The sequence below is a fragment of the Leptosomus discolor genome, chromosome Z (assembly GCF_034619465.1).
Source record: "Leptosomus discolor isolate bLepDis1 chromosome Z, bLepDis1.hap2, whole genome shotgun sequence".
NCBI lineage: Eukaryota > Metazoa > Chordata > Aves > Leptosomiformes > Leptosomidae > Leptosomus > Leptosomus discolor.
In genome coordinates, this window is record NC_141419.1 from 82125822 (window position 1) to 82149762 (window position 23941).

The 23941-nt window shown below is 60.8% G+C and overlaps 2 protein-coding genes across 13 annotated transcripts; both read right to left on the reverse strand.

The window, feature by feature from the left end:
- Positions 1-244: 244 nt before the first annotated feature.
- Positions 245-6114, reverse strand: LOC104351969 (aph-1A gamma-secretase subunit). Its single transcript, XM_009958188.2, has 7 exons — positions 5990-6114; positions 4107-4277; positions 2556-2629; positions 2281-2403; positions 1792-1919; positions 1403-1526; positions 245-1179 (listed from the first exon to the last, which is right to left on the reverse strand). The coding sequence occupies exons 1-7, from the start codon at positions 6100-6102 to the stop codon at positions 1142-1144; spliced, it is 771 nt and encodes a 256-aa protein (XP_009956490.2). The 5' UTR covers positions 6103-6114; the 3' UTR covers positions 245-1141.
- A 3350-nt stretch (positions 6115-9464) lies between these two features.
- Positions 9465-23178, reverse strand: TPM2 (tropomyosin 2). Of its 12 annotated transcripts, none has more exons than XM_086479367.1 (9): positions 23065-23178; positions 22214-22339; positions 15630-15763; positions 14446-14563; positions 14252-14322; positions 13376-13451; positions 13182-13244; positions 12778-12847; positions 9465-9762 (listed from the first exon to the last, which is right to left on the reverse strand). In XM_086479367.1, the coding sequence occupies exons 1-9, from the start codon at positions 23176-23178 to the stop codon at positions 9680-9682; spliced, it is 855 nt and encodes a 284-aa protein (XP_086335493.1). In that variant the 3' UTR covers positions 9465-9679. The 12 variants fall into 12 exon arrangements, with proteins under 12 accessions (XP_086335493.1, XP_086335491.1, XP_086335500.1 ...); XM_086479365.1 differs by lacking the exon at positions 13376-13451 and adding an exon at positions 13924-13999; XM_086479370.1 differs by lacking the exon at positions 9465-9762 and adding an exon at positions 10416-10933.
- Between the last annotated feature and the right edge of the window lie 763 nt (positions 23179-23941).

Consider the following 23941-nt stretch of genomic DNA (forward strand, 5'->3'; position numbering starts at 1 on the left):
GGGCCAGATCTAGGAGAGGGGAGGAACCTGCAGGTCTCCAGCTCTCAGCAGCCTCCACCCCAAGGGCAAAACTAGGGCCCAGCCCCTGTTAGGAGGGCAGAGCAGGAGCATGACCTCCAGGCAGCTGGAGTCTACAACTGCCAGACCCTCCCCCCAAGTCACACCAGCACAAGCCACTCTCACCACTGCTGCAGGGTGCTCGCACCCTCCCCATGAGGGCACCGCTGGCCGCACACAGCCCCGCTTGTCTGTGGTACTTCTTTTTATTGGTATAAAAGCCCACTGTGGATAAAACTGCCTTCTCAGCCCTGAGCCTGATGGCAGCTTTTCCTTCCCCGCCCTGTGGCACAGCATCAGGGCTCGTGCCTGCCTGAAAATCCCCCTCCAAGGGCAGGAGAGGGCAATGATCCACTGGAATGGCCCCTTGAACCCCCTCCCCAAACTATGCTGGCACTGGCTGAGGCATTGCATCTCCTCCTGAGCCCTCCACCACCCACCATGTCCACAGGGCCCTTTGGGTACCGTCTTTTTCCCCATCTTCCACCCATCCTGGGTGCTGTCAATCCCCATGGGTCCCCCAGCACCATCCTTCCTGCACCAGGATGCTGGCTCACTGCAGTTACCGCAGTCCAGCGCCAGGGCCGCAGCTCCCAGGGCAGCAAGGCTGGGCAAACAGGTGGGACAAAGTAGCACCACAGCAGTCAGCGCCGACACCAGAGCACAGCAGCACCCTGCAGTGAGGAGGCAATGCTGGCCACCCCACTGCCTGGTACAGGGGACGGCATGTCTGCAGCAGGGGGAGAAGCGGTGGGTTTCTTTGGGCTCAGGTCTCCAGCACTCCAAGGCAGCATCCTTCCCAGGCAGGCTAACTGGGGCTCCACTCATGGCAGGGCCAGCAAAGCCAGATCCCCAAAAACTGAGCTGTTCTCCAGGGGCTCCCAAAGGGGTGTCGGAGTGAGCCAGTCCCAGCCAAACTGGTTGGCTGGCTGCCACAGCCAGACCCCAGCACCTGCCTTGCTGGGACTGGCCGGAGTCCCCCAGTCCAGGAGAAAAGGTATTGCAGAGAAGGTGATGGCTGCTCTTGCTGGCAGGATGGAGGGGAGGGCAGGGATGGCTGGGGACAGGAACATCCCATGGGGCCTCAGGATCCCAGCTGGGGGCTAGCTCCGCTCCGTAGACCTGCAGGAACCAAGAGGAGAGTGGGTCAGTTTTCACCAGACTACTTACCCCATCCACTTTCCTCAGAAGAGGCAACAACCCAACCACGGACCCGAAATCCAGCTTCTCCAGTCTGGAGAATGACGCAATTGTTCTAGCCCTGGGGACACTCTCTCCCAGCGCTGGTCCTGGTACCCAGAGGGACCCAGAGCATCCCCCATCTCCTTTATGGAGCAGGACTTACAGAGCAGGAAGCGCCGCAGGTTCTGGGTGGATCCCCCTGAGAGTAGGTAAGCCCAGGCAGCAGCAGCGGCCATCAACAGGTAGGAGGGTACCAGGCTGCCCACGTACAGGGGGTTGCAAAATGTCTGGGAAGAGAGGCGGGAGAGGAGAGGAGTGAGCAAGCAAGAGAGGACAGGGACAGGATGGGTGGCAGCATCACCACCTCAACGAGCAGAGCAGGACAGGAGACATCAGCTCCAGCATTCGCTTCGTGAAGGGCCAGCAAGTCCCCCAAACCCAAGTGCTTCACTAGTGCTGTAGGCTCTTCCCCCTCCAGCACGGGGACCAGCAGGCACCACAGCCACCCCTGAATACAGGTCCCGGAGCAGAGCTCTGCTCCCAGCTACTCACCGACCCCGAAACAGCGAGATGCATGACAACAACCGCCATGATCTCCCACCAGCGCCGATGCTCACAGCCGTGGAAGAAGAGGATCCCCCAGAAGGTGTGAAGGAAAATCAGCACCATGGTCATAAAAGCTGCAAGGAGAAGCAGAGGGGTGTCACCAGGGAATCACCCGCCCTGACCTTGAGGGAGGGATGGGTCTTGGGGAGGGATGGAGAGGAGCTGGGAAAGGGCAGTAAGGGCATTGCTGGGCCAGACTGGGAGGTGGTGGGGCAGACCCCAAGTGTGGGAGGGATGGGGGAGAGGAGCAGAGAGTGTCACAGGGGACAGAAAGAAGGGTTTGGCTCAGACAGATGTGACAGCGGCCTGCAAGAGGCTCAGACAGGTAGAAGGTGCAGCACGGAGGTGATAGCATGGAGGGGAGACTCCAGCCCTCCCAGGTCTGCCACCTCTGTGGAGGGGCAGAGATGTGAATGAAGGGTGCTGGTCACTCACCTGAGGTGAGGAAGTAGAGCTGCGAGTCCCCGTGGATGCCCACGGTGCCAGGCCCTAATGCGTCTGCCAGGAGATTGATCATGGAGAAGGCGCCGCTCATGAGCCCAAAGCCCACACCAGCCACTGCCAGGACAAGGACACACCGTCAGGCCCTGAGCCTCCCAGAGCCACCCCAGGCACCTCCCAGCCACCTTCGGAGTAAGAAACCTCTCTTTCCCTGCCTGGGCTCACCCCTGCCCCCACGGTCAGGGTGCCCCGCTCTGTGCGGCACTCACCATATGCCATTTGCTGGATGGAAATCGGGGAGCAGCCATCCTCGCTGAGAGCCACCAGCCCCTCGATGGCCTTCCTGTGGGATGAGAGCATGCTGGAGCCCAGCACAGCCTGGCCACCTCCCAAGGCATGGTGCAGCACCAGGGTGGAACAGACAACAGGACCAGGATCTCACTCTGCACCACCCCACCCTCCTGGTAACCTCCCCATCACCGAGCTGCAACACCCACCATGGAGAGCATCCATGTGATCACCCTGAACCACGGGACAAACCACACACGTGAAAACCATGCAAAGCCACAAAGCAAGATTTTCCACAGAGGAATGTGAGTGCCAGCGAGTGGGACATCGGGTGCAAAGCAAGCAGCACCCCTGCATGGAAAGTGGCGCCAAGAGCAGGCGTGGGAGGCATATGCCGGGAGCATGTACCTGATCTCCGTATTTGTACTCTTAGACATTGAAAAAAAATGGAGGGGGCGTAGGGAAGACCTCAAAGAGCTAGAAAAATTCTTTAGGGAGAAAAACTGGGAGAGATGGGCTTCAGAATTTTTATCAGCTAGAGGTGTGGCGAGTCAGGAAAACGCCAGGTGGCTCCTCAGCCCGGATAGCAGTGCTTGGAATCGGAGATCCGCAGGACAAATGAAACGCAGTGGTTCGTGCTAGAGGCTGCTCCGCGGAGCTCTGCTACCCTCTGCCTGCCCGCCTCTGGCAGTGCCCTGCTCCAGAGAGCAGTTCGAGCCTGCGTACCTGCCGCCTCCAGCCTGCCCCCAGCCCCTTGCCAGGGCCCAGCAAGCCGAGAAGGCTGCAGGGTATGAGGGATGCTGACCCCAGCATCGCCTCCCCTTGTCCGCCTGCCCAGCCCCAGCGCAGTGTCCATCCGTCCGAACGCCGGACTGGGTGCAGCGTATGCTCACCCTCCAGGCAGCACAAGCCCCTGCGCCCCGGGCTGGCGGTGCCAGGGAGGCTGGGAGCTGCTGAGGTTGTGATGAGACTTTGCCCCGGGCTGGTCAGGGCGCGGAGCACAGCGCCAGTGGCAACGTGCCACCCCGCAGAGCCCCAAAACCACCTTCAGGCTGTCCCTGCTCATGTAAAATGGTCCCTAAGAAAGGAACAAGACTCGCCAGGAGGCGAGGGCAGATCACTAACCCTTCTCTGTCCCCCATGCAGCAAAGCGGGCATTTCCCAGTGCCTGGTGTCCCCCTGAGCTGCAGGAGCAATGCTGGTGCTAGTCACCAGGACAGAGAGGATGTAACACGTCCTGCAGCAGCCCAAACGCACAGCCTACCTGTGCCGAATTCAGGAGGGACAAGACACCTCAGCCCTGGGTCCTCCATACCTTAGGGCTGCTCTGCTCCACCACCCGAGACTCACTTGAGGTCAACACACTGACCCAGGTACCACACACACACTCCCAGGGAGGACTGAGGTGGCTTTGGTGCCACACTTGGCATCCCCCACCCCAGCCCAGAAGCTCCAAAATCTGGCACCTGCCATGGCCGGGAGGACGGAAGGACCAGCAGCCAGCGCTAGAGCAGGGTGGGAGGTGCCTTTACCTGAGGAGCTTGTAGTAGAGGAAGCGGAAGGCCTCCTGCAGCAGCACAGAGAACATCACCCCAAATATCAAGAGCCCCTTCTGTAACGGCTCATCTCGGGGGTCACTGGCTTTAACGGCGACAAACCAGATGAGGGAGGAGAGCAGCAGCGACACCAGCCAGAAGAAAGCCCTGCGAGAGAGAGAGCACCTGCTGGAACCGGTGCTGCGTGCCGGTACTGGTGCCATGCCCATCAGCACCCCTCTGTGTCGGTACTGGCACTGGAAGCTGTGCCCCAGATTGGTACCGGTGCTGGGCAGGTGGTGCCCATACTGGTACCGCTGCTGGGCCTGCACTCCTCTGCTGGTAACCAGAACTGGCACCAGCACCTGCGTTGTGCCCACACCAGTGCCAGTACCAGCACCAGGATCATATCCTCACTGGTAGCAGTTCCAGTACCATACCCCACCGATCCCACAGTGTTACTGGTACCAGTGCCCCTGCTGCATGCACGCACCAGTACCTCTACCAACCCTGCACTGCTACTGGTATCAGGTGCCCCACCAATCCCATGCCGTTACTGACACCAGTGTCTCCCCATCATGCCCATGCCATGCGGTGACCACAGTGGTACCAGTACAACACCAGTACTGGTGCCCCTGTTGTGCAAAGAATGGCACCACTACAAGTACCAGTACTGGTGCCCTTGTCACGCCCACAATGGTACCAGTACAAGTATCAGTGCTCCTGCTGTGCCTGCAATGGTACCAGTACAAGTATGGATAGTGGTGCCCCTGTCATACTCACAAGGGTATGAGCACCAGTACTGGTGCTCCTGTCACAACCACGACCACCAGTATGAGTAGTGGTGCCCCTAACTCACGCATTACTCTACCAGTAAGAGAAACAGTATTGGTGCTCCTGTCACGCAAGCAACAGCACCAGTATGAGTACTGGTACCAGTGCCCATGTTGTACCCACAATGGCACTGGTACTGGTTCCCCCATTGTGCCTCTGCCAGCACCAGTCATGTCCCAGTCACATCCATAGTGGTACCGGCACTAGTGCCCCTGTCACACCCATACTGGTACCAGCACCAGCACTTGTACTAGTGCCCTTGTCACACCCATACTGGTACCAGCACCGACACCAGCACCAGTGCCCCTGTCACACCCATACTGGTACCAGCACCAGCACTAGTACCAGTGTCTCTGTCACACCCATACTGGTGCCAGCACCAGCACAGGCACCAGTGCACCTGTCATGCCCATACTGGTACAGCACCTGCACTGGTACCAGTGCCCCTGTCACACTCGTACTGGTACCAGCACCGGCACTGGTACCAGCGTCCCTGTCACGCCCATACTGGTACCAGCACACTCATACTGGTACCAGCACTGGCACTGGTACCAGCACCCCCATCGCGCCCATACTGGTACCAGCACACTCATACTGGTACCAGCACCGGCACTGGTACCAGTGCCCCTGTCATGCCCATACTGGTGCCAGCGCCAGCACCAGCGCCCCTGTCACACTCGTACTGGTACCAGCACCAGCACTGGTACCAGCGCCCCTGTCACGCCCATACTGGTACCAGCACACTCATACTGGTACCAGCACCGGCACTGGTACCAGCGCCCCTGTCACGTCCATACTGGTACCAGTGCTCCTGTCATGCCCATACTGGTGCCAGCGCCAGCACCAGCGCCCCTGTCACACTCGTACTGGTACCAGCACCAGCACTGGTACCAGCGCCCCTGTCACGCCCATACTGGTACCAGCACCGATACTGGTGCCACAGCAGTACCGATACCAGTATCAGTGCGCCCATCACGCCCACACCAGTACCCACGGTGGCACCAGTGCCCTCCCGGTGCCGGTGCCGGTGCCGGTGCGGGACTGACCCGGCGATGAGGATGATGATGCGGAGCGGGTCGCGGGCGATAGTGAAGAGGAAGAGGCCGAGGGCCGGCCCGAAGGCGATGAAGGTGCACCCGAAGAAGACGGCGAGCGTCATGGCGGCGGGACCCGGCGCACGGGACCGGGGATGGGACCCGGAGGCTCGGCGCGGACCGGCCCCGCGGACCCCTTCCCCCTCCCCCGCCCTTCCGGGTCCGCCTGACGTCACGCGCCGCCTGCGCGCGCCGCCGGCGGCGGAAGCGGCGCGCCGGGGCGGGGCCTGAGTGGGAGGAGGGCGAGGCTGAGGCCTGTCACGGGCTGGGCCCTGGGCCTGTCATGGCGGGGTGCGGCCTGAGCTGGGGGGTCAGGCCTGTGACAGGGGCCACAGCCAGCACTGGGGGCGGGCCATGGCCTGCACCGGCGGGCGGGAGGGCACAGCCTGCCAAAGGGGGTAACTTGGCCCTGTCACAGGTGGGTATGGCCTGCGCCAGGGAGACACAGCCTGCACGGGATGGGACCCGGTCCTGTCATGGAACAGGGACACGGCCTGCACCCAGGGGAGCTTGGCCTTGTCGCCGGTGCCCTCGCAGAAGCCATCCAGTAAGGGGGACCCCGGGCTGCCCACCAGGACCTGGGCAACCCGAGGGTGCTGGGGGTTGGGTGAGGTGTCCCAAAGGATCCCTAGGTGCCTGTCACTCTGCCATAGGCCTGCATTGCTGCAGGGAGCCTCTGGCGTTGCTCCCAGACCCCCTGCAGCCCCTGAGCACGTGGGGCAGGGGCTACATGGTCCTTTTCCACTGCCTGCTCCATGCAGCTCGAGTAGCACAGGCTTGATGTGGGGTGCATATGGGGCATATGTAACTCATGCAGAAATGAGGCAGCGCCACGTGGTTATTGCCATGTTTTCCTCCTCTGCTGGGATCCACAAATCCATACTACTGATTGGGAGACTGGGAGCTTTGTGCAGCACTTGGCTTTAGGCAGCCTCCCCTGTTCTGAAATCACCCAGAGCCCTGCAAAACCCACACAGCTCGGCAGCATGGCACTTTGTGCTCTCACCTAAATGTCCCTCAAGCACCCAGGGAGGGACTGGAGGGTGGCAGTGGTCTGTGTCCAGCTCTGCATGGCTAAACATAGAATCATACAATCATTTTGATTGGAAAAGACCTTTAAGAGCATCAGGTCCAACCATGTCCTAACACTACCAAGCCCACCACTAAATCATGTCCCTAAGCACCACCTCTATATGTCTTTTGAACGCCTCCAGGGATGGTGACTCCACCACCCCGCTGGGCAGCCTGTTCCAATGTCTAACCCCTCTTTCAGTAAAGAAATTTTTCCTAATATCTGTGTCTCATCAAAATGTCTCCCTGATGCTCTTCAGGGAGTGGCCCTTCCCCTCCAGCACGTAGTTCAAGGGTATTGAACAAGAGGGATTCAGAGATGAGGTGAGGCACCAGAATGATGAGAAAACTGGAGAAGAGAGGGTAGGTGGGAGGCTGCCAGAGGTTACTGTGGTGGTTTATCAACGGGGTGGCAGTCCACACCAGGGCTGAAAGCTCTGCAGGGAGATCTTTGGTCTGTCAGGCCAAGATAAACAAATCCAAAGGTTGAAATTCAGTGGGAGGGGTGCAGGGGGAAGGAGGGAGGGAGGAGAGGGTGGGCACTGCGGTCCTCACCATGGGCCTGAGTGACACAGGTGGGGAGATATGCCTCCAGGCCGAACTCTCCTGCCAGCAGCTCCACAGTGCCCTGGCCTCCCAGAGGTTCCCTTGGCCCGTGTCTTTCTGCAGGGCGGTGGAGGGAAGGAGATGGGTGGGAGGACTAAGAAAATGGAGTTTGCTGAACTGTGAGAGATAGGCTACTGTCTCTGGGGCAGAGCATTACCTGCGAACAGCAGCCAGGATCTCACTGCCAAACCACAGAAAGTTCAGAGGAAAAACAAGGCCCTTGCAGCTGGTTGTGAATGGTTAAGTTAAATGGACTGGTCCAAACCAGGAGGCAGCAGCAGCTAATGGGTAGAAAGGGCTCTTTGTCCCAGCAGAAGGGCGAAGGCCGCCCAGAGGCTGGGCGCTGGGGACGCGCCCTCATAGGAGCACAGGGCAGGCTTGTTCGCAGTGCGGGGTACAGGCTTCCGGAGAAGAGATGGTTTTACCCTCTTGTTCCTTTTGCAGCCAGACAAAACCCTGCCTGGAAGACGCTTTGACCAAACAACGGAATGGCTCAGCTGATGTGCTGCAGAAAAGCAAGGCGGACCCAAGGAGGAGCTGCAGCCCTTGCTTGGCGGGCCAGGGCAGCTGTGCCACTGTCCTTCCATCCAGCACGTCCAGGGTGGGATAGCTGTGGCTCATAGCAGGTCTCCCACCCTGAGAGGACAACCAGAAATGAGCACCCCATGGAAGGGAGCCCTTTTCCCTGTAGGAGAAGGTCTCAGAATCACAAACCAGAGGTGCTGGGCTGGGGGGAGGGCAGGAGGCCAGCAGCACCTGGGCAGGAAAGAGATGTAATCTCACTACCCTCCTTTCCTGAGCTGAGAGGCGCAGCAAATAAAGGAAAGCAGATAACGAAAGCTATTCCTGCCAGCTGCTCACCAGGGCAATGGTCTGGCTCAGCAAGGGGTCAGCATGAATTGTGTTTCCTGGAAGCGTGAGGCTGTGCTTTTAGAGGGATATCCTCTGGGTAGCATGGGACAACAGGACTTGGCACACATCACGGGGCCGGGGGTGGGGGGTGGGGGGGATGCGGCCGAAGCAGAGGGCAGGACTAGATCATGACTTTGGGCACCCCCAGGAAATCCAGCCCGTTTTGGTGACAGCAGTGAGACACATCCTGCTGCTCTTCTCTTTGTGTTGGGAAAAATACGGCAAGCCAGGAGGAAACTTCCTGAGCACTTTGGGAAGTGGTTGCCTACTGTGTTAGTATTTGCTAGTTTGTACAGCTGTCCCTCAGGCGGGGGTACAGGGACTGGTAATAGAAAATGCAACGAGTACACAGGGTAAGCAGCTAACTCCAGACCTGGAGAAGATCCTGATAACTAATGGTGTGTGCACACATGTCACACACTTGTATGCGTCCTCAGAATGAATCATGAACAGGCACCATAAAGCAGACTCTGTGGAGAGGTCAAAGAGCTTGTGCCTTCCCCAAGTGCCAGGCAGGTAACATGCTGGCTATGGAAGGGGACATGCCAGTGACATATGCTTCACTGTGCACTTGAAGAGCATGGTGAGTTTGGACTGAGCTCGAGACGTCGATATTTCCTGTGCACACTGTGTAAGCAATGGAGATGAGGGAATGCAGCCCAAACCATGTGCATTATCGCTCCCAGCCCCCCATGGCTGCAGAGGACATCCTTATGCTGGCCATACTCACCCTGGACCCAAGCCTCTGCAGACCCTCCTTGCATGAACTGGGCAGGGAGACCCCCACCACTTCTCCCAGTGCCTATGCCTGCCTGCAAGGACCAAACGCACCCATTCGTCTTGTCAAACCGCTTTAATATTTGGACATGAAGACAGGACAGAGCCAGTCAGGCTGTGCACAGACGAGATGCCTCCGAGCCACAGTGTAAGGCTGCAGGACTTCCCTTCTCAATGGATGTGTGGAGTTGGCCAAGACGCAGTTCAGCTGATGACATCCTGAGCATGCTAGTGGGGTGCATGTGTAGGGTAGGGAAGAGGGCTCCCCAGTGCAGCTCAGAGATTGTTCAGCTCCAACAAGGTCTGGTCCAGGACCTGGTGGATGCCCACGTTCTCCTCTTTGGCACTGGCCAGACTCTCTGTGAATATAAGGGACACACAGCCACGCACACACAGACCAAGTGTACCCAGGCGCAGCCAGACCCACACACACCACACCAAGCACAGACACACGCACACAGATGGACATTTCAGTATGGTGACAGCCTCCAGCTGAGTGGGGTGTCCCTGCAGACCGGAGTCCATGCAAGCAGCCCCATCACCAGCAGGCATGAACCCAGCCCCTCTGGAACCTGCCAAGGTGGCCAGGCGAACCAGGCTGGTCACTGGGGGCAGGTGGTCCCCACTCTTCAGCATTTCCATCCTGCCATGGTGCCCTGTTGCCCATGGCTGGGCCCTCTGCAGCGCAGGTACCACTGGTGGGTACCATTCCTTGGCCAGCCACCAGCATGTCCTGCCCAGGGCCATCACCGCTGGCTGGCTGTGGGCACATGCACAAACCCTTGGCCAGCAAAAGAGGAGAGCCAGTGCCTGCTTCATGACCCAGAGGTGCTCAGTGAAGAGATGGAGTGATATAGCAGCCCAGGAGGGCCAGCAGAGAGGACAGCAGAGAGCTAACAAGGCTGCAGGGACGAGCTCTGCCAGCCAGACCACTGCCGACACAGCCTCCTCTGGTGTTCGCTTCCAAATGGCATCCTCCTTCCCTCTAGAGACAGGGATGGGAGGAGAGCTCTGCCCACCCAGTCCCATCTCCCAGCACTCCCTGCTGGGGTTTTCCCTGCCCCAGGTTTGGAGCAGCGGGTGCTACTAGGTCCCCAGCTCCTATCCCAGCCCTCCCAGCACCCTGAAGGGACCCTGCTCCAAGGGTGTCCTCCCTGCACAGTTTGGGGTGACCAGAGTGAGGAGGAAGAGGCTGGCCACTGACTCCTGGGATAAGGGGAGGAAGGCAGTGATACAAACCACCACATCACAAAACCCCTCATTCCTCTCCCAAGAAAAACCGATCAGCTCCAGAAGGGTTCCCAAGCAGGGTGGTTACACCTGGGGCCATAAGCTAAGGCTCCACATCCTACCTAGCCCCGGTGGGGTGCAGATAGGGGCTCCTAGCCCCGAGCCAGCCGGGCCAAAACAGGGCAAGGAGGCTGGGCTCGGGCCAGGAGCTCTGGGCATCTCAGTTGTTAAGTTCAGTAAGGATGACCCGTAGCTCGTTAGTGAGAACACGGTTTTTCTCGGCCTCCTGCTGGGAACGCTCTAGAGAAAACGTAGTAGACGTCAGCGCAGCAGAGGGAAGAGAGAGAGAAAGGCAAGTTAGTGAAAAGAAACAGCGTTCCCCAAAGCCCCCCACTGGAAATCCCGCAGCCGCCCAGCCACCAGGTGGGGCCAAGCTGGACTGGCAGGAGGAGGCAGCTGATCCTGGGGCAGGGACAGGGCTGTGGGTCCATCAGTTTGGGAACTGGGTTCTGGGGCATGGTAGGATGCTGAGGAAGAAGGAGGTGGAGGAGGATCGAGGACCCATTTAGGGATTGCTGCTGAAGGGGAAGGTCAGCCCCTCCATCAAAGGAGAGTCATGCAGGAGAGATGCCAGGGCTGAGATTGGTGCTTGCGAGCAATGTCTAGGGGTGAGGATGGGGAATGGACAGGACCAGGTCTACCCCTGCTATTTCAGACCAAAAGAGTCATGGAGAAGATGGCACGAGATGAGGAAAGCTGTGTATGAGAGCCGGGGGGGTGGCAGCAGTCACCCCCTGGGCCGAGGCACAAAGCGCCCCGTCCCACTTAGCCTGGCAGTGCGGCAGCCACTTGGGGCTCAGCCACAGCCACGCTGGGGGGTCCCGTGGCTGCAAGCTGCCTGCAACCACCCCCTACCGCCCCGCTGCCAGCACACACGTGAGACAGGCAGGAGATGAGGTACAGAGTGACATGAAGAAAACAAAAGGAGAAACCAAGGAAAGAAAACACTTTATTGAGACCAACCTGGTAATCCAGAGGGACAGAACATAAAAGAAAGGTCATGAAATGCAAACTGAAGAGCAACGTGCAAAGAACAAAAGGGAGGCAGGGGTGAGGGAGGAGACGGGGGTCTGGAGGCTGCCTGCCTGCCTGGGAAAGGGCTGCCTGTACAGCTGGGCCCAACCCTCTATCCCCAGGGCCTGAGCTTTGGCAGTGGAGGTGCTGCTTCCCCTGTCTGTGTCCTGCCCATCCTAGGCCCAGCATGCAGCATGGTGGCGCTTTGCTGGGGTGATGTCGGGGACAGGTGGCCCCCCAGTCCTGGATCTGCAGGGTCCCCTGTGCTTCTGCTGGGGAGCCAAAGAGAGAAGTGCTGGAATAAAGGGCTACTAGGCACAGCCCCAGTCCCCCCACTGGGCAATGGTGGGACATGGACCTGCAACTGCACAGGCATTGTCCACCCAGCGTGTGGGGGTCCTAGGGGCTGCTCCCTTGCTCTGCCCAACACCCCTAAGCACCTACACCTTGTCTCCCCGCAAAAAGGGGTATTGCAGGAACACCCTGGGCTGGCTCCTGTCCCAAAAGAGCCAACAAGCACACACAGGCTAGGAAGGAGGACAGAGTGAGCAGGGAGAGCGGTGGGATGGCCAGGCAGGCAAGCAGCCGAGTTGGGGAGGGGAGGGGCAGGCAAGGGGGTGGCATGATGCAGTGCTGGTGCCCAGCAAGGGGCTCAGAGGGAGGTGATGTCGTTAAGTGCATTGTCCAGCTCCTCGCTGATGGCTTTGTATTTCATCTTCTGCGCATACACTTCATCTGCAGGCGGGGGGTAGGTAAGGGGCAGACGGTGTAGCAGGGCAGGGAGCAGGCGGTGGAGAGAGAGAGAGTGGCTGTGAGCTGGGGGCCAAGGGTGGCGGGAGCGTGCGGGCACAGGCAGTGTGGATGTGGCCCTATTCCCCGCCTGAGGGCAGAGCCCAGACCCCAGCAGCTCTGTGCTTCCACACAAGACACCACGGCATCTGGCTGACCCCCCTCCCAGGACCCCTGCCCACCCCGTCACCCTGGCCAAGCCCTGTCCAGCCCCACAAGGGGCATGTTGTGGACAGTGCTCTCCAGGAAAGAGGGACACGGGGCCCGTGAGGACATTTTACCTTCTAGATCATCGATGGTTTTCTCCAGCTTTGCCACAGACCTCTCTGCAAATTCTGCTCGGGTCTCAGCCTGCAGAAGAACAGTGGGGAGAAGGTGAGCTGCAGGGCATGATAAGGACAGTGCAGACTGCACTGCATGCCAAATCTGCCCCTGCAGCCTGCATCGCCGGTACCCTTCTCCATGAACCCATCCCTGGGAAAGGGAAAGGACAAGGGCCCCATGGACCTCCACACCCTAAACCAGAGCAGGCTGATGGGGTGGCATCCCAGACGCAGGCACCTGCCATGCTGCAGGGCTGCAATATGGGGGACAGTGAGAAGACACAGGCGTAACGAGGTCAAAACCCACACAGGAAGGCAAACTCATGCTTGCACCAGTGCAGTGCCGGCCCTGCACCCCTTACCTCCTTCAGTTTTTCCCCTAGAAGCTTGATTTCCTCCTCATACTTGTCCTCCTTGGTGGAATACTGCAGAGACAGAGACAGGCACCAGTGAGCCCCATGGGACGCCTCTGACTGTGCTTCACCCCAGCAGGAGACCCCAGTATCCCCAGACCCCACGCACTCTGCCCAGCCCCAGCAGCCCCACCGGGTCCTACCTTGTCAGCCTGGGCCTCCAGGGACTTCAGGTTGTTGGTGACAATTTTCAGCTCCTCCTCTAGGTCACCACATTTACTACATCCCAAGCAGGGGCCGCCGGGGGGGGGGGGGGGGGGGAGAGCGGGGGGGGGGGGGGGGAGGGGGGGGGGCAAGAGAGAGGGGGGAGCAGAAAGAGCGGGTGTGGGGAAGGAGGAAAGAAAGAGAGAAAACAAGTTGAGAGAGGAGAAAACAGTGCAGGTGGAGAAGGAGCAGAGCCGCTGTGAGCGGGAGCTGCTGGGACACATCCGTTCATCCGTTCCTCGTGCTTCCTTGCATGGACACCCCCGTGCATCACTGCCAGCTGGGCTCCCATCGGCCCCACCAAGGAGAGCAGGCATGGAGGGATGGAGGAGCGTGCCCAGCCTGCGTCCACTGGAGGGGAAGGCGAGGGGAAGTCAAGAGGTGGAGGCAGCAGTGCAAAGAGGAGAGAGGTGGCTCGCACGGTTTGAAAGACAGCGACAGAGAGAGGGGGGCTGCTGCGCATCGCCCCACGCCCCTGCCCCAGTACCTCTTCCTCTGAGGCAATGAGGGATTTGAGAGTCTGGTCCATGGTCCGCAGCTCTTCTTCCAACTGTCTCACTCGGCTGGGGTGGAAGAGGGGCACCCCGGGGTGGGGGAGGGACAGCAGAGAACAGGGTCAAGGATGTGCTGCTGGCGGGCCAGCATCCCCCTGCCCCTAGCCTGAGCCCAAGGACCACCCTGATGGCAGACCCTGCTGCTTCCAGGGCAGGACATCCCCGTCCCCATGCAGATATCCCCATCCCCATGACTGCCAGGGATTTGGGGCAAGTGCTGCATGGGACCCCTGTGCACTCCCTGCTGGGAGCCCTGCTCACCTCTCTGCCACCTCTGCCCTCTCTTCTGAGCGCTCCAGCTCTCCCTCAAGGACGACCAGCTTGCGAGCAACCTGTTGATGGCAGCAAGAGGCACATGTTGGCCCTGTGCTTGCCCCGGCTAGGGGCACAGGGCTGTGAGGAGTCAGCCCCAGGTGCTGCAGGGGGGGTCAGGACTGGGGGAAGGGGGCACACACCTCCTCGTATTTGCGGTCAGCCTCCTCTGCTATGTGCTTCGCCTCCTTCAGCTGCATTTCCTGGAGCTCCATCTTCTCCTCATCTTTCATGGCCCTGTTTTCGATGACCTTCATGCCTCTGAGGAAAGCCCAAGCCAGAAGACATTACTGTCATGGTTCGAGGCAGCACCTGCACCTCCTGCCTGCCCACTGTATCCTAATCCTGCCATCCTCCAGCTCCATAGACATGGGACATGGCCCAGGGATGCTGGCACTTGCTGGCCACCCCACGCAGTCGGGTCACACCAGCGGTACCCCAAGGATGCTCCTGTGCACAATTACAGCAGCGGAGCTGGTCCCAGGGCCATGCTTCAGAACGAGGAGATGTGGCTACGGTGCCTCTCAACAAGGCAGTTCCTGAACCCATCATTTGTGGGGGAAAATCTGCGCAGCCCAGGATAAGCCAGCCGCAACCTCCACAGAAGCAGGTTGACAGGCCAGCAGCCTTTAGGAAATGCTAGAAAACATACTATCGCAAAGCGTTTTCTCATTCAGGGGTGATGCTCACAAGCAGGGGTTCACCAAACTCCCACTGCAGAGATTCCTGCAGACTCTTCTCCTCTCACTTGGATGCTGTTGCTCAAACTGGTCTTTGCCAATGGAGGGAAGAGCTCATGTAACTGTGAGGAATGCTGTGACATGTCCAGGCACTCCCATACAACCTGAGTGCCCTCACCTGCATGGCTTCTGTCTGGGAAACCTGCTTGCTGGGAGGATGGGGCAACACTTTGCAGGGCTGTTTTTCGAATGAGGCTGGTTTGTTGTCAAAAGCTGACCTTGGTTCCCAGGCACAGATGCGCCCTCCTGGATTGTTTTTCAGCCCTTGAGCATAGGAGGGCAGCTCTGGGGCAGAAAACAGGATGCAAACATCCTCTGGCTTTGGGTACAGCCTTATATTTACATAAACACCACATAACATTTTTCAAGATCTTATGGGTGCCCTGGAAATTTCTATGCCTTTTTAAGAATGCTTGTATTTGGGGAACTTCTCTGAGTTGTGGCTTTGGTGTTTCCCTTTGGGGTCTACAGGAAAACCAACACAAACCCCATAATGTCACTTCAGAGGGACCCCACTGCAACACGAAAGGGACTGTTTGCAATGATTTGTGATCTGATGCCACCCCTTCTGTCCCTTCCCATCTTACCTCTCACTCTCATCAGCTGCCTTCTCAGCCTCCTCCAGTTTCTGCAAAGCAGTGGCCAGGCGCTCCTGGGCTCGGTCCAACTCCTCCTCCACCAGCTGGATACGACGGTTCAGAGAAGCCACTTCAGCCTCAGCCTGGGGGAACAGAAACCCCTCAATCACCCCATGTTTCATATAGATAGATATTTTTTAAAGCGTTTTCAGTGATTACTTCTGTATTTGCTGTGCAGAACACCCCTTGGCACTGTGCAAAAAGCCAGTGCTCACTGGAATGGGATGCCTGACCATGCATCCCCTTGCTTTTCTATAGGGACAATGGGGTTTTCTCCATCCCTAGTGCCCTGTTTGATGCTGGCTTCTCCCAGCCACACAACCCCAACCTTGCACAGTCAGCCCCTCCACCACGTCCTCGCACCTCTGCCTCCCACCCCACAGAGGAACGGGGCACGTTCACTGGGGTAGGGCGACCGTAGCAGCCATGCTGTCACAGGGATGGTATTTGGGGTTTGCAGAGCAGTGAGTAAAGGGGGAGGAATGCCCTGTGTGGCTTCACTCCCGAAAAGGAGATCGGAGCTGCTTCTGGATTTCCTGTTTACGGAGGCAGTAGAGCAAACCGGGAGCCTCTCCTGCGGGAGCCCCCCCCAGCCCTGCACAACAGGGCAGCCTGAAGCCAAGCGCAGCACACACACCCCCCCCCCCAGCTGATGTACAGCACAGCACCGGGGGCAATGGAGCGAGTCGCCCTCAGCGGGCTGGTGTCCAGCCAAGCGGCGGCTGCCAGGGCTCACTGGACCAGGGCCCCCTGCTTTCCCAGGCTCCCCGCGCGCAGAGCTGGGAGCTGGGGCCAGCCAGGAGCAGTGGCCCTGGTCCCCAGCCAGCCCCTTGACGCCTGGCCTCGCACTGTTTCCATTTGGTAAAGGCCTCCTGCTCCATCGCCACCACTGGGAAACGCTGCCTCAGCAGCTCCCGGCCTCACTCCCTGCCAGGGGTCTGCAAGGAAGATGAACCCCGGGTGCAAAGGGATGGGTGACAACGAAACCTTACTGTGGGGAGCAGTCCCGTACACCAAGACGCAGGGAGGCATGAACCAACCCAGCGGATAATGTCTTTCGCTTATTCACAGGCTGGAGCAGGCCTGGCTGGCTGCAGCACCCAGCCCCAAACGGCCTCCTGCTCCAGCGCTGAGAATGCCCCAGGGGACAGTGGCCAAGCAGGGGGACCGTGGGAGCAGCGAGGGGCTGTCACCCTGTGTGGCCCTGCTGAGCACCCGTGGACCCCTGTGGCAAGCCGGCGTGGCCCAGCAGCATGCTGGCAGGGTGGCCAGCCCCACAGCTGGCACAACAGCCACCTCTGCCCTGTGAACACCCTTTTTCCGGGCTCACTGAGAGCTTGTCCCTAGCCAGACCGGCCAAGGGGGGAGCTGGGGCTGGCCCCTGCGGGGCAATGTTCTGCCTGCAGCATCTGCCTCACCTCGTCGGGAGCTTTTTTTTTCCCAGGGAATCACCCCCAAAGTGGGTCAGAGCTGCCTAGATGGACACTTGGGAACATGAGCTCTCTGGCAGCTCCCGGTGACCGGGGAACCCGATCTGCGGCTGCAGGAAGGGGCCATTTCCTCCGCACACAGCCCGAGTGACAGCAACTCGGGTACCGCACCCAGCTCTGCTACTCCTGATAATGGTGAGGATGTTAAAACGAGTGGGCATAGGAAAAAGAAAGAAAAAAAAAAAAAACCAGCCCCAACAACAATAAAAAAGCCAAACCAGGAACAAGCTGCAGCTTGGAAATGCCGTCCCAGTGCCAGAATGGAAATTTTGTCCTGTGGCAGCCTGAAGGGGTGGCTTCTCCCCGCAAAGGGACACGGCTGGAGAGCTGAAAGCTCTGCCACTGCTGCGGCCCGGACCGCCAAGCCCGCTGGAAACCAGACAAGAGCCTGGGCGTGGGATTTTTAGCTATGCACACCGCCGGCCTCCGAGGGAGGGGATCCTTTCCCAGGATCTGCCCGACCCCAAGCAGAGCCAAGGCAGAGCTGGCCGCTGACGGCCTCCCGGTGCCCCGCCAGCCGGGGAAGCCCTGGGGAGCCCCGCCGCAGGGAGCATCATCCCTCGCAAGACTCACGGAGAAAGCTGCTGGAGGTGGCAGCCCCGGAGACGGCGACACCGCCCGTAAGCCCCCTGCCCCCGGGGGCTGTCGCCAGCCCCCGCCGCACCGGGATGCCAGCGCTCTCCCGCTCCGCCGGGACCTCCCGCCGCTCTGCCCCAGGGACAGCCAGCCGGGGGCAGCGGGGAAGCGGAGGGGGGGGGGGGGGGGGGGCCGCGGTGGTGGCCGGGGCCAGCCCACGGGGAAGGATGCCGGCGGCGGGGCTGGAGCCGGTGGGACATCCCGGGGGAGCTGCCGGGACGCTGCCGCGCCGCGCCGTGCCGCCGCCCCCACCCACCCCCGGCCCCGGCCCCGGCCCCGGGCGGCCCTCACCCGTTCCCGGGCCTGCCGCTCGGCATCGGCCTCCCGCTGCAGGTGCTCGGCGCGCTCCTCCGCCTCGTCGGCCACCTGCTGCAGGCTCTGGATCTTCCTCTTGACGGCGTCGATGGAGCTGGTGCCGGCCATGGCGGGGGGCTTGCCGGCGGGGAGGCCGCGCCGCCGAGCCCTTTGTGGGATCCGCCCGGCTCGGGCAGGAAGCGCTCAGGCAGCGGCCGCTCCCGCCGCCCGCCCTGCCTCCATCCCTTCCTGCTCCTCCTCCTCCTCCTCCTCCTCCTCCTGCTGCTGCCGGCGCTGCTGCCGCCACCGACCGACCTGAGCCGCCGCTACCCCGGGCAGCGCACACAGACACCGCCTCCCCACCCCCCGGGCAGGGGGCACGGTGCCCACCCCCGGCATGGGACAGTGTCAACATCAGGAGGGGTGCACAGCCCCCCCACCCCAAACAGGACATAGGGTGCCCCTCCCGGGGCAGGACACGTGGTCCTCTCTAGGCAGGGGTCACTGTCCCTACGGCCCAAGGCAAGACGCGCAGCGGCTTCTGGGCAGGGCACACTGTCCCCCCATCCCGGACAGGGTGCGTGGTGCTCCCCCCCCCCCACCGACACCCCCCGCCCCCCACCCCCCCAGGCAGATACACAGTCCCCATCGGCAGGGCAGATGGTACCACCAGACAGGTCACAGCCCCTCCCCCAAGGCAGGGCACACAGTCCCCTCCCTGGGCAGGGTGCGTGGTGCCCTCTAGGCAGGGGTGCACAGTCCCACCAAAATCCCCCAGAGCGAACGAGAGGAGCCCAGGGACTGCATTTACCTGAGGAAAAAGGGGGTGCAGGGAGGGTGGGAGTGCCAGAACCTGGCCCCTCTGAGCCCCCGTGGGCACAGGAACAGCTCCATGGATGCACCCTGAACTCTGCCCCCCCCACACCCCCTGCTGCAGAGCTGAGGAAGGTCATGGATTTTTCCCCCACAGGGGCCATAGGTAATCCAACGAGAGACATGGGGCCGGTAAGGCAGAGCCTGCTCCTGGGCACCCTCCCGGGGTACCTGGGGCACAGCCAGGTCCCCAGTGGCCATCCCATTCAGTCCCTTGGCATCCGCATCCCCAAGATGAGGACCTGGCTGGCAGCCCCACAGAGACCCGTAGGACCCACGGAGCGCCCTGCACCCCCTCCAGCTGCCCTGAGGCCTCTGCCCTGTGGGGTAGGCCAGTCCCTCAGCTCTAGGCTCTGCATCCTGGCTTGAACCATCAAGGGAAGCCAGAGCTGGTGACACTCAATCCTCCCCTAAGGAGTTCTGACAGCTCCCGGGCAGCCCTGGCTGCACTTCACACCTGCCTCCAGGGACACCAGTTCCTGGGCTGACCCCACCAGTGGCCCTTGGGCTCCAGGGCAAGCAGTCCTGGGGGGTGACCTTGCCACACTGCCAGCAACACCCTGGAGCCCTGCATCCCCCTGCCAAGCAGTGCTGGAAGAAGCAGCTCTGTGTGTCCCCCAGAATGGAGCACATGGCCTTGGTCTTGGCCTTGGTCTTGGCCTTGGTCCCGGCTGATCCTGCCTCGCTCCCAGTCCAACACCTGGGTGCCAAGGGCACTCCCAAGCCGGCACATGGGAACCAAAGCAGGGCCCCTGGCAGCAGTGGGACAGGGGTGAGCTGGCTGCAGGCAGGTGGGGAGCAGGTTGGGGGGCAGCTGCCCCACTCCCACAGCAGCCGGGCTGGGTGCCTCCTGCTCTGGCCCCACCCAGGGACGCAGTCACTTCCCAGCCGAGCCCCGTTCCCTCCCACCGGCTCGGGGAATCGCCAAATAAGAGCAAAGTCTCAGCCGGGGAGAGCAACCAGGGCGGGAACTTGGGTGAAGATTTTCGGGATCATGGCTTGGGAACGGCAGAGTTTCCCTGGGTCCCGCTGGGGTGGCCGGGGACAGGCCACCGGCTGGGGATGCAGGGGGCTTGGAGGGGGCTGCAATGGCTAAACTCGGCTGCACTGTCCTCAGCAGCCCCTGCCTGCATCCTGCCCTAGGCACCGCGGGCTGTCCCTCCTGGGGATGGGAGGTTGTGGCATCACGGTGGACTCACAGAGCTGCTGAGAAGGGGCCACCAGCACCATGGAGCTGCCGATCAAGGGTCAGGTGCTCCTCGGACTGTGCCACCATCTGACCCCCTCCAAGTGCCTGGGGGGTGGCATCTGCACACCCTAGTGCAGCCCCCATGGGCTTCGTGCACTGCCACCCAGTGTCGGAGGCAGGGCAGGGCTGGAGCAGGGGGAGATTTATTCTTTTAAGGCATTTGTTGACATTTTTGCCGAGAGCCGGAGCCTGCCTGAATCACTGTGGAGAACCTTGACCTAGCTGAGGGATGGGGACACTCCGTGCTCACAGGCACATGCTGTCCTGGCAGCCATGGGGGGCATGGGGGTCCTCGGGGAGGCGGGTGGGTGGACTCTGGGGGTCTACCCTCAGCTTCCTCCGCTGGGAGCCGGGAGTGGAACTGCACATCGCTGCAGGAAGGAGGTGACACCAGCCCTTGCACTTAGCACTGTCAGCACATTCAGGTCCCTGGCGCGGAGACACGGTGACTCCCAGAGTCCCGCACACGCTTTCCAGGCTTCGGCATGGACCCGGGGCGGCTGTGCTGGTGATGGGCTCCCAGCCCTGCCCGCAGCATCTGCTACAGCCAGTCTGCCCTCCCTAATGCTCCTCCTTACCATGCCTCTTGCTCCAGCCCTTCCCTGGTGGAGCCAGTGGCTCCTGCCCACCGTATCTGCTGGGACGAGACTCTCCAAGCCGAAGCCTGCAGACTGGCCAAGATGCTGTGGACTAAGAGTGAGGCAACACACCCTCCCCGTTGAGGGTAGCATTGCACAGCCCACTGCTAGCAGCGAACCACTCCACACCCCATGGCCAACGTCTGCCCAGTGCCACCATTTGCCCTTCCACTGGGGACGTCCCACCCATGCTCAGCCAGACCCCACACCGAGTTTGTCCTGTCCTGCACCAGCACAGATCCAGTCAGACTAGCTTGACCCCCGCTACACACAGCAGCTACCCTGCCCAGCTCAACACGCCTGCCCCACGCCAGGATAAATGTGCCCTTCCAGAGGATTTTCAATGTTTTAACTACTTCTTTTAGTATCTAACTAAATCAGGGCAGGTCCGTAGAGTCAGAAAATAAGGCTTGGGGAGCCCCCCGGCAGTTCCCCTGGGGCTCCGGGCCAGCCCAGGCACTTGGGCTGTCACTGCTTGTCCTTGTCTGCTCACCCCTGTCCTTGGCGGCTGCCTCAGAGATTTGACACGTCTCCCCCATTTAGCTCCATAAACCAGCCAGATTGTATTTTTTGTTCTCAGTCCTAAAAAGCCTGGCCATGCCCCACTGGCCATGCTCCAGTCGGCTCCCCTTTAGCTTCTCCTCCAGTTTCCAGGGTTGGTTTTCATCAAAGAAGGACTGGCTATCAAAAGGAGGATTTATTTATAGGGTGTCAAATACCCTGTGTGGCACCACAGGTGGTTATACCCTGTTCCCAAGCGGCTCTGTGGCCACAGACAGCTGTTCCACCCTTCATCCTGGCCAGGCACAAGCCAATTTCAACACCTTCCTAACATCTCCCCAGCAGGATCCATTTCCCAGGAGAAACATCAGTCATGGTACTAAATAAAACTCTTCCTGGCCTTGCCCTTCCCAGGGTACAAGGTGGCACATTGGACCCCAAAATGACTGAGTACCCCCCTCACATCCTTGAGCATCCTTCCTTGCAGCCAGTGCTCAGCAGCTGACCATGTGCAAGAGCTTTTTCCATTTCTCTGCTCTTTCAATGCTCTGCATTGCTGGTCCTGTCTGGAGCTTTGTGGGCAACTGCCTGCCTGGCTCCCCAAAGATAATGGGGACAAGTGTCCCAAGCTGTCCTCTGCAATGCAAGAAGTGCCCGCTGCAGCTGGCCTGGCCCCTGCACCCTGTCCAGTCCCTGCCCTCCTTCTCAGCCCGGTTCAGTGTCAGCGCTGCTGGAATGGGATCCTGACAGTCTTCTCCACGGGCACTTTCCATATAAGGCCCCCCTCTTCCTTCACCCCCCCCCGAGGTCCGGCGCCCGCGCAGGGGAGAAACTGCTGGCGCGACTACATACGTCTGTAGCTTTCTTCTCTGCCTGCTCCAGCTTCTCCTGGGCCTCCTTGACAGACTCAGAGTACTTCTCCACCTCGTCCTCTGTGCCCTTCAGCTTCTTCTGCAGGCCCTGCTGCTCCTCCTCCAGCTGTGGAAGGGACAGAGGGTGGGAGTCAGGGGGGATGGTGGTGCGCACAAGTCTGGGGAGGGACGGCCATCCTCCTCTTGGGGTTACCCAGGCTGAGGGTACAGCAGTAGCACACAGACTTACTCCTTCTGTCAACTTTGAGTCCACACACCCTCGGGGATCCCTTGGTCCCCCAGGCCAGAACAGCCCCCAGCATCCCTGAGCCTGGCAGGGGTAAGCGGGTGGTGTGCTCCCTCTGTGTGCAGGGGGCTGGAGAGGTCCTGACTTGGGGACACAGGTGGGGTGGGCACCAAGCACGTCCTCATCTCTGCGCGACTGGAGTGGGAGTGCTGTCCCCAAGGGTCTCCCCGGCAGAGGGACAGGGAAGTGGCACCAGGATGTCCCACCAAGCTAAGGCGTGTTTGGGGGGACCAATGTGAGTGGTCAATCTGGAATGCTGGTCCCTGCGGACAGGCACACAGCAGGGTGAGGACCCCAGGGATGGGCATGCAGCAGGGTGAGCTCCCCAGGTACAGGCACCCAGCGGGGTGAGTTCTCAAGGGCTGGGCACCCCTAGAGCTGGAATCCACAAGCTGGACACCCAGCAGAACAAGGTCCCCAGGGCAGGATACCCTCTTGGACAGTGGTCCCCAAGCTGGACACCCAGCACGGGAAGGTCCACAGGGCTGGACGCCGAGCAGAAGGGGGTCCCCAGGCCATGCCGGGGGAGTCCGTGGGACACCCACCTGCTTGCAGCGGTCCTCTGCCTGCTTCTTGTCAGCCTCCGCTTGCTCAGCACGGTCGATGGCGTTCTCCTTGTCCAGTTTCAGCATCTGCATTTTCTTCTTGATGGCTTCCATGGTGGCGGCGGGGTGGAGGCGGGACGCAGAGCTTCGAGGACGGCTGGAGCTTCGAGGACGGCTGGAGCACCGGGGACAGCGGGAGCACCGGCGCTGAGCCCCTCAGCCTCGCCGCGCCGCCTAAAAGCAGGGGAGGGGCCGCCCCGGCTGGGGGCCGTCCCGGCACCTCCCCTGCCGCCCGTCAGCACCTTTTAGGGATAGGGTCGGCACCGGCCGACGCACCGAACGGGGCAGGGGGGCGGCACCCCCGGCCGGCACCCCCGGCGGCACCGGGCGAGGGACACCCCGGGGCACTGTGCTAGCAGCACCCCAGTGGCACTGCATTAGGGATATCCTGGTGGCACTGGGTGAGGGACACCCCAGGGCACCGGGCGAGGGACCAGTGTATGAGGGGTACCCTGGTGGCACTGTGCTAGGGACATCCCAGGGGTATCGCACTAGGGACAACCCAGGGGCACTGTGCTAGGGACACCCCAGAGCACTGTCGTGGGGGCATTTTTTGAGGCACTTCCCCAGCGGCGCTGGGCTGTGGGGGACCCCCTGTCACCTCTCCCCTGTGTAGGGAACACACCGTGTCTGACCCTGCGCTCCTGGACTGCATGGGCTGGCAATGCGCTGTTACTGTGCCCCAGAGACACTATCAGCCACCACCCCCCCCACCCCCCCACCCCCCACCCCAGGGGCTTGAAACCTGCCACTGCTCCTACCAGAGCTGTCCCTGTGCTAGGGGACATCGAACGGCTGGCACACCCTGTGCCCTGTC

Bases quoted from the DNA above. Each gene is read 5' to 3' on its own strand.
- TPM2 (XM_086479367.1), bottom strand. From the start codon at position 23,178: ATGGAAGCCATCAAGAAGAAAATGCAGATGCTGAAACTGGACAAGGAG. The intron at 15,764-22,213 runs GTATGTAGTCGC...CTGTTCCCCCAG, and splicing joins CAGAGAAGAAAGCTACAGAC to GCTGAGGCTGAAGTGGCTTC. The intron at 14,564-15,629 runs GTAAGATGGGAA...GGCTTTCCTCAG, and splicing joins GCAGCTGATGAGAGTGAGAG to AGGCATGAAGGTCATCGAAA.
- LOC104351969 (XM_009958188.2), bottom strand. From the start codon at position 6,102: ATGACGCTCGCCGTCTTCTTCGGGTGCACCTTCATCGCCTTCGGGCCG. The intron at 4,278-5,989 runs GTCAGTCCCGCA...TCTCTCTCGCAG, and splicing joins ATCATCATCCTCATCGCCGG to GGCTTTCTTCTGGCTGGTGT. The intron at 1,920-2,280 runs GTGAGTGACCAG...TTCTCCTTGCAG, and splicing joins GCTCTACTTCCTCACCTCAG to CTTTTATGACCATGGTGCTG.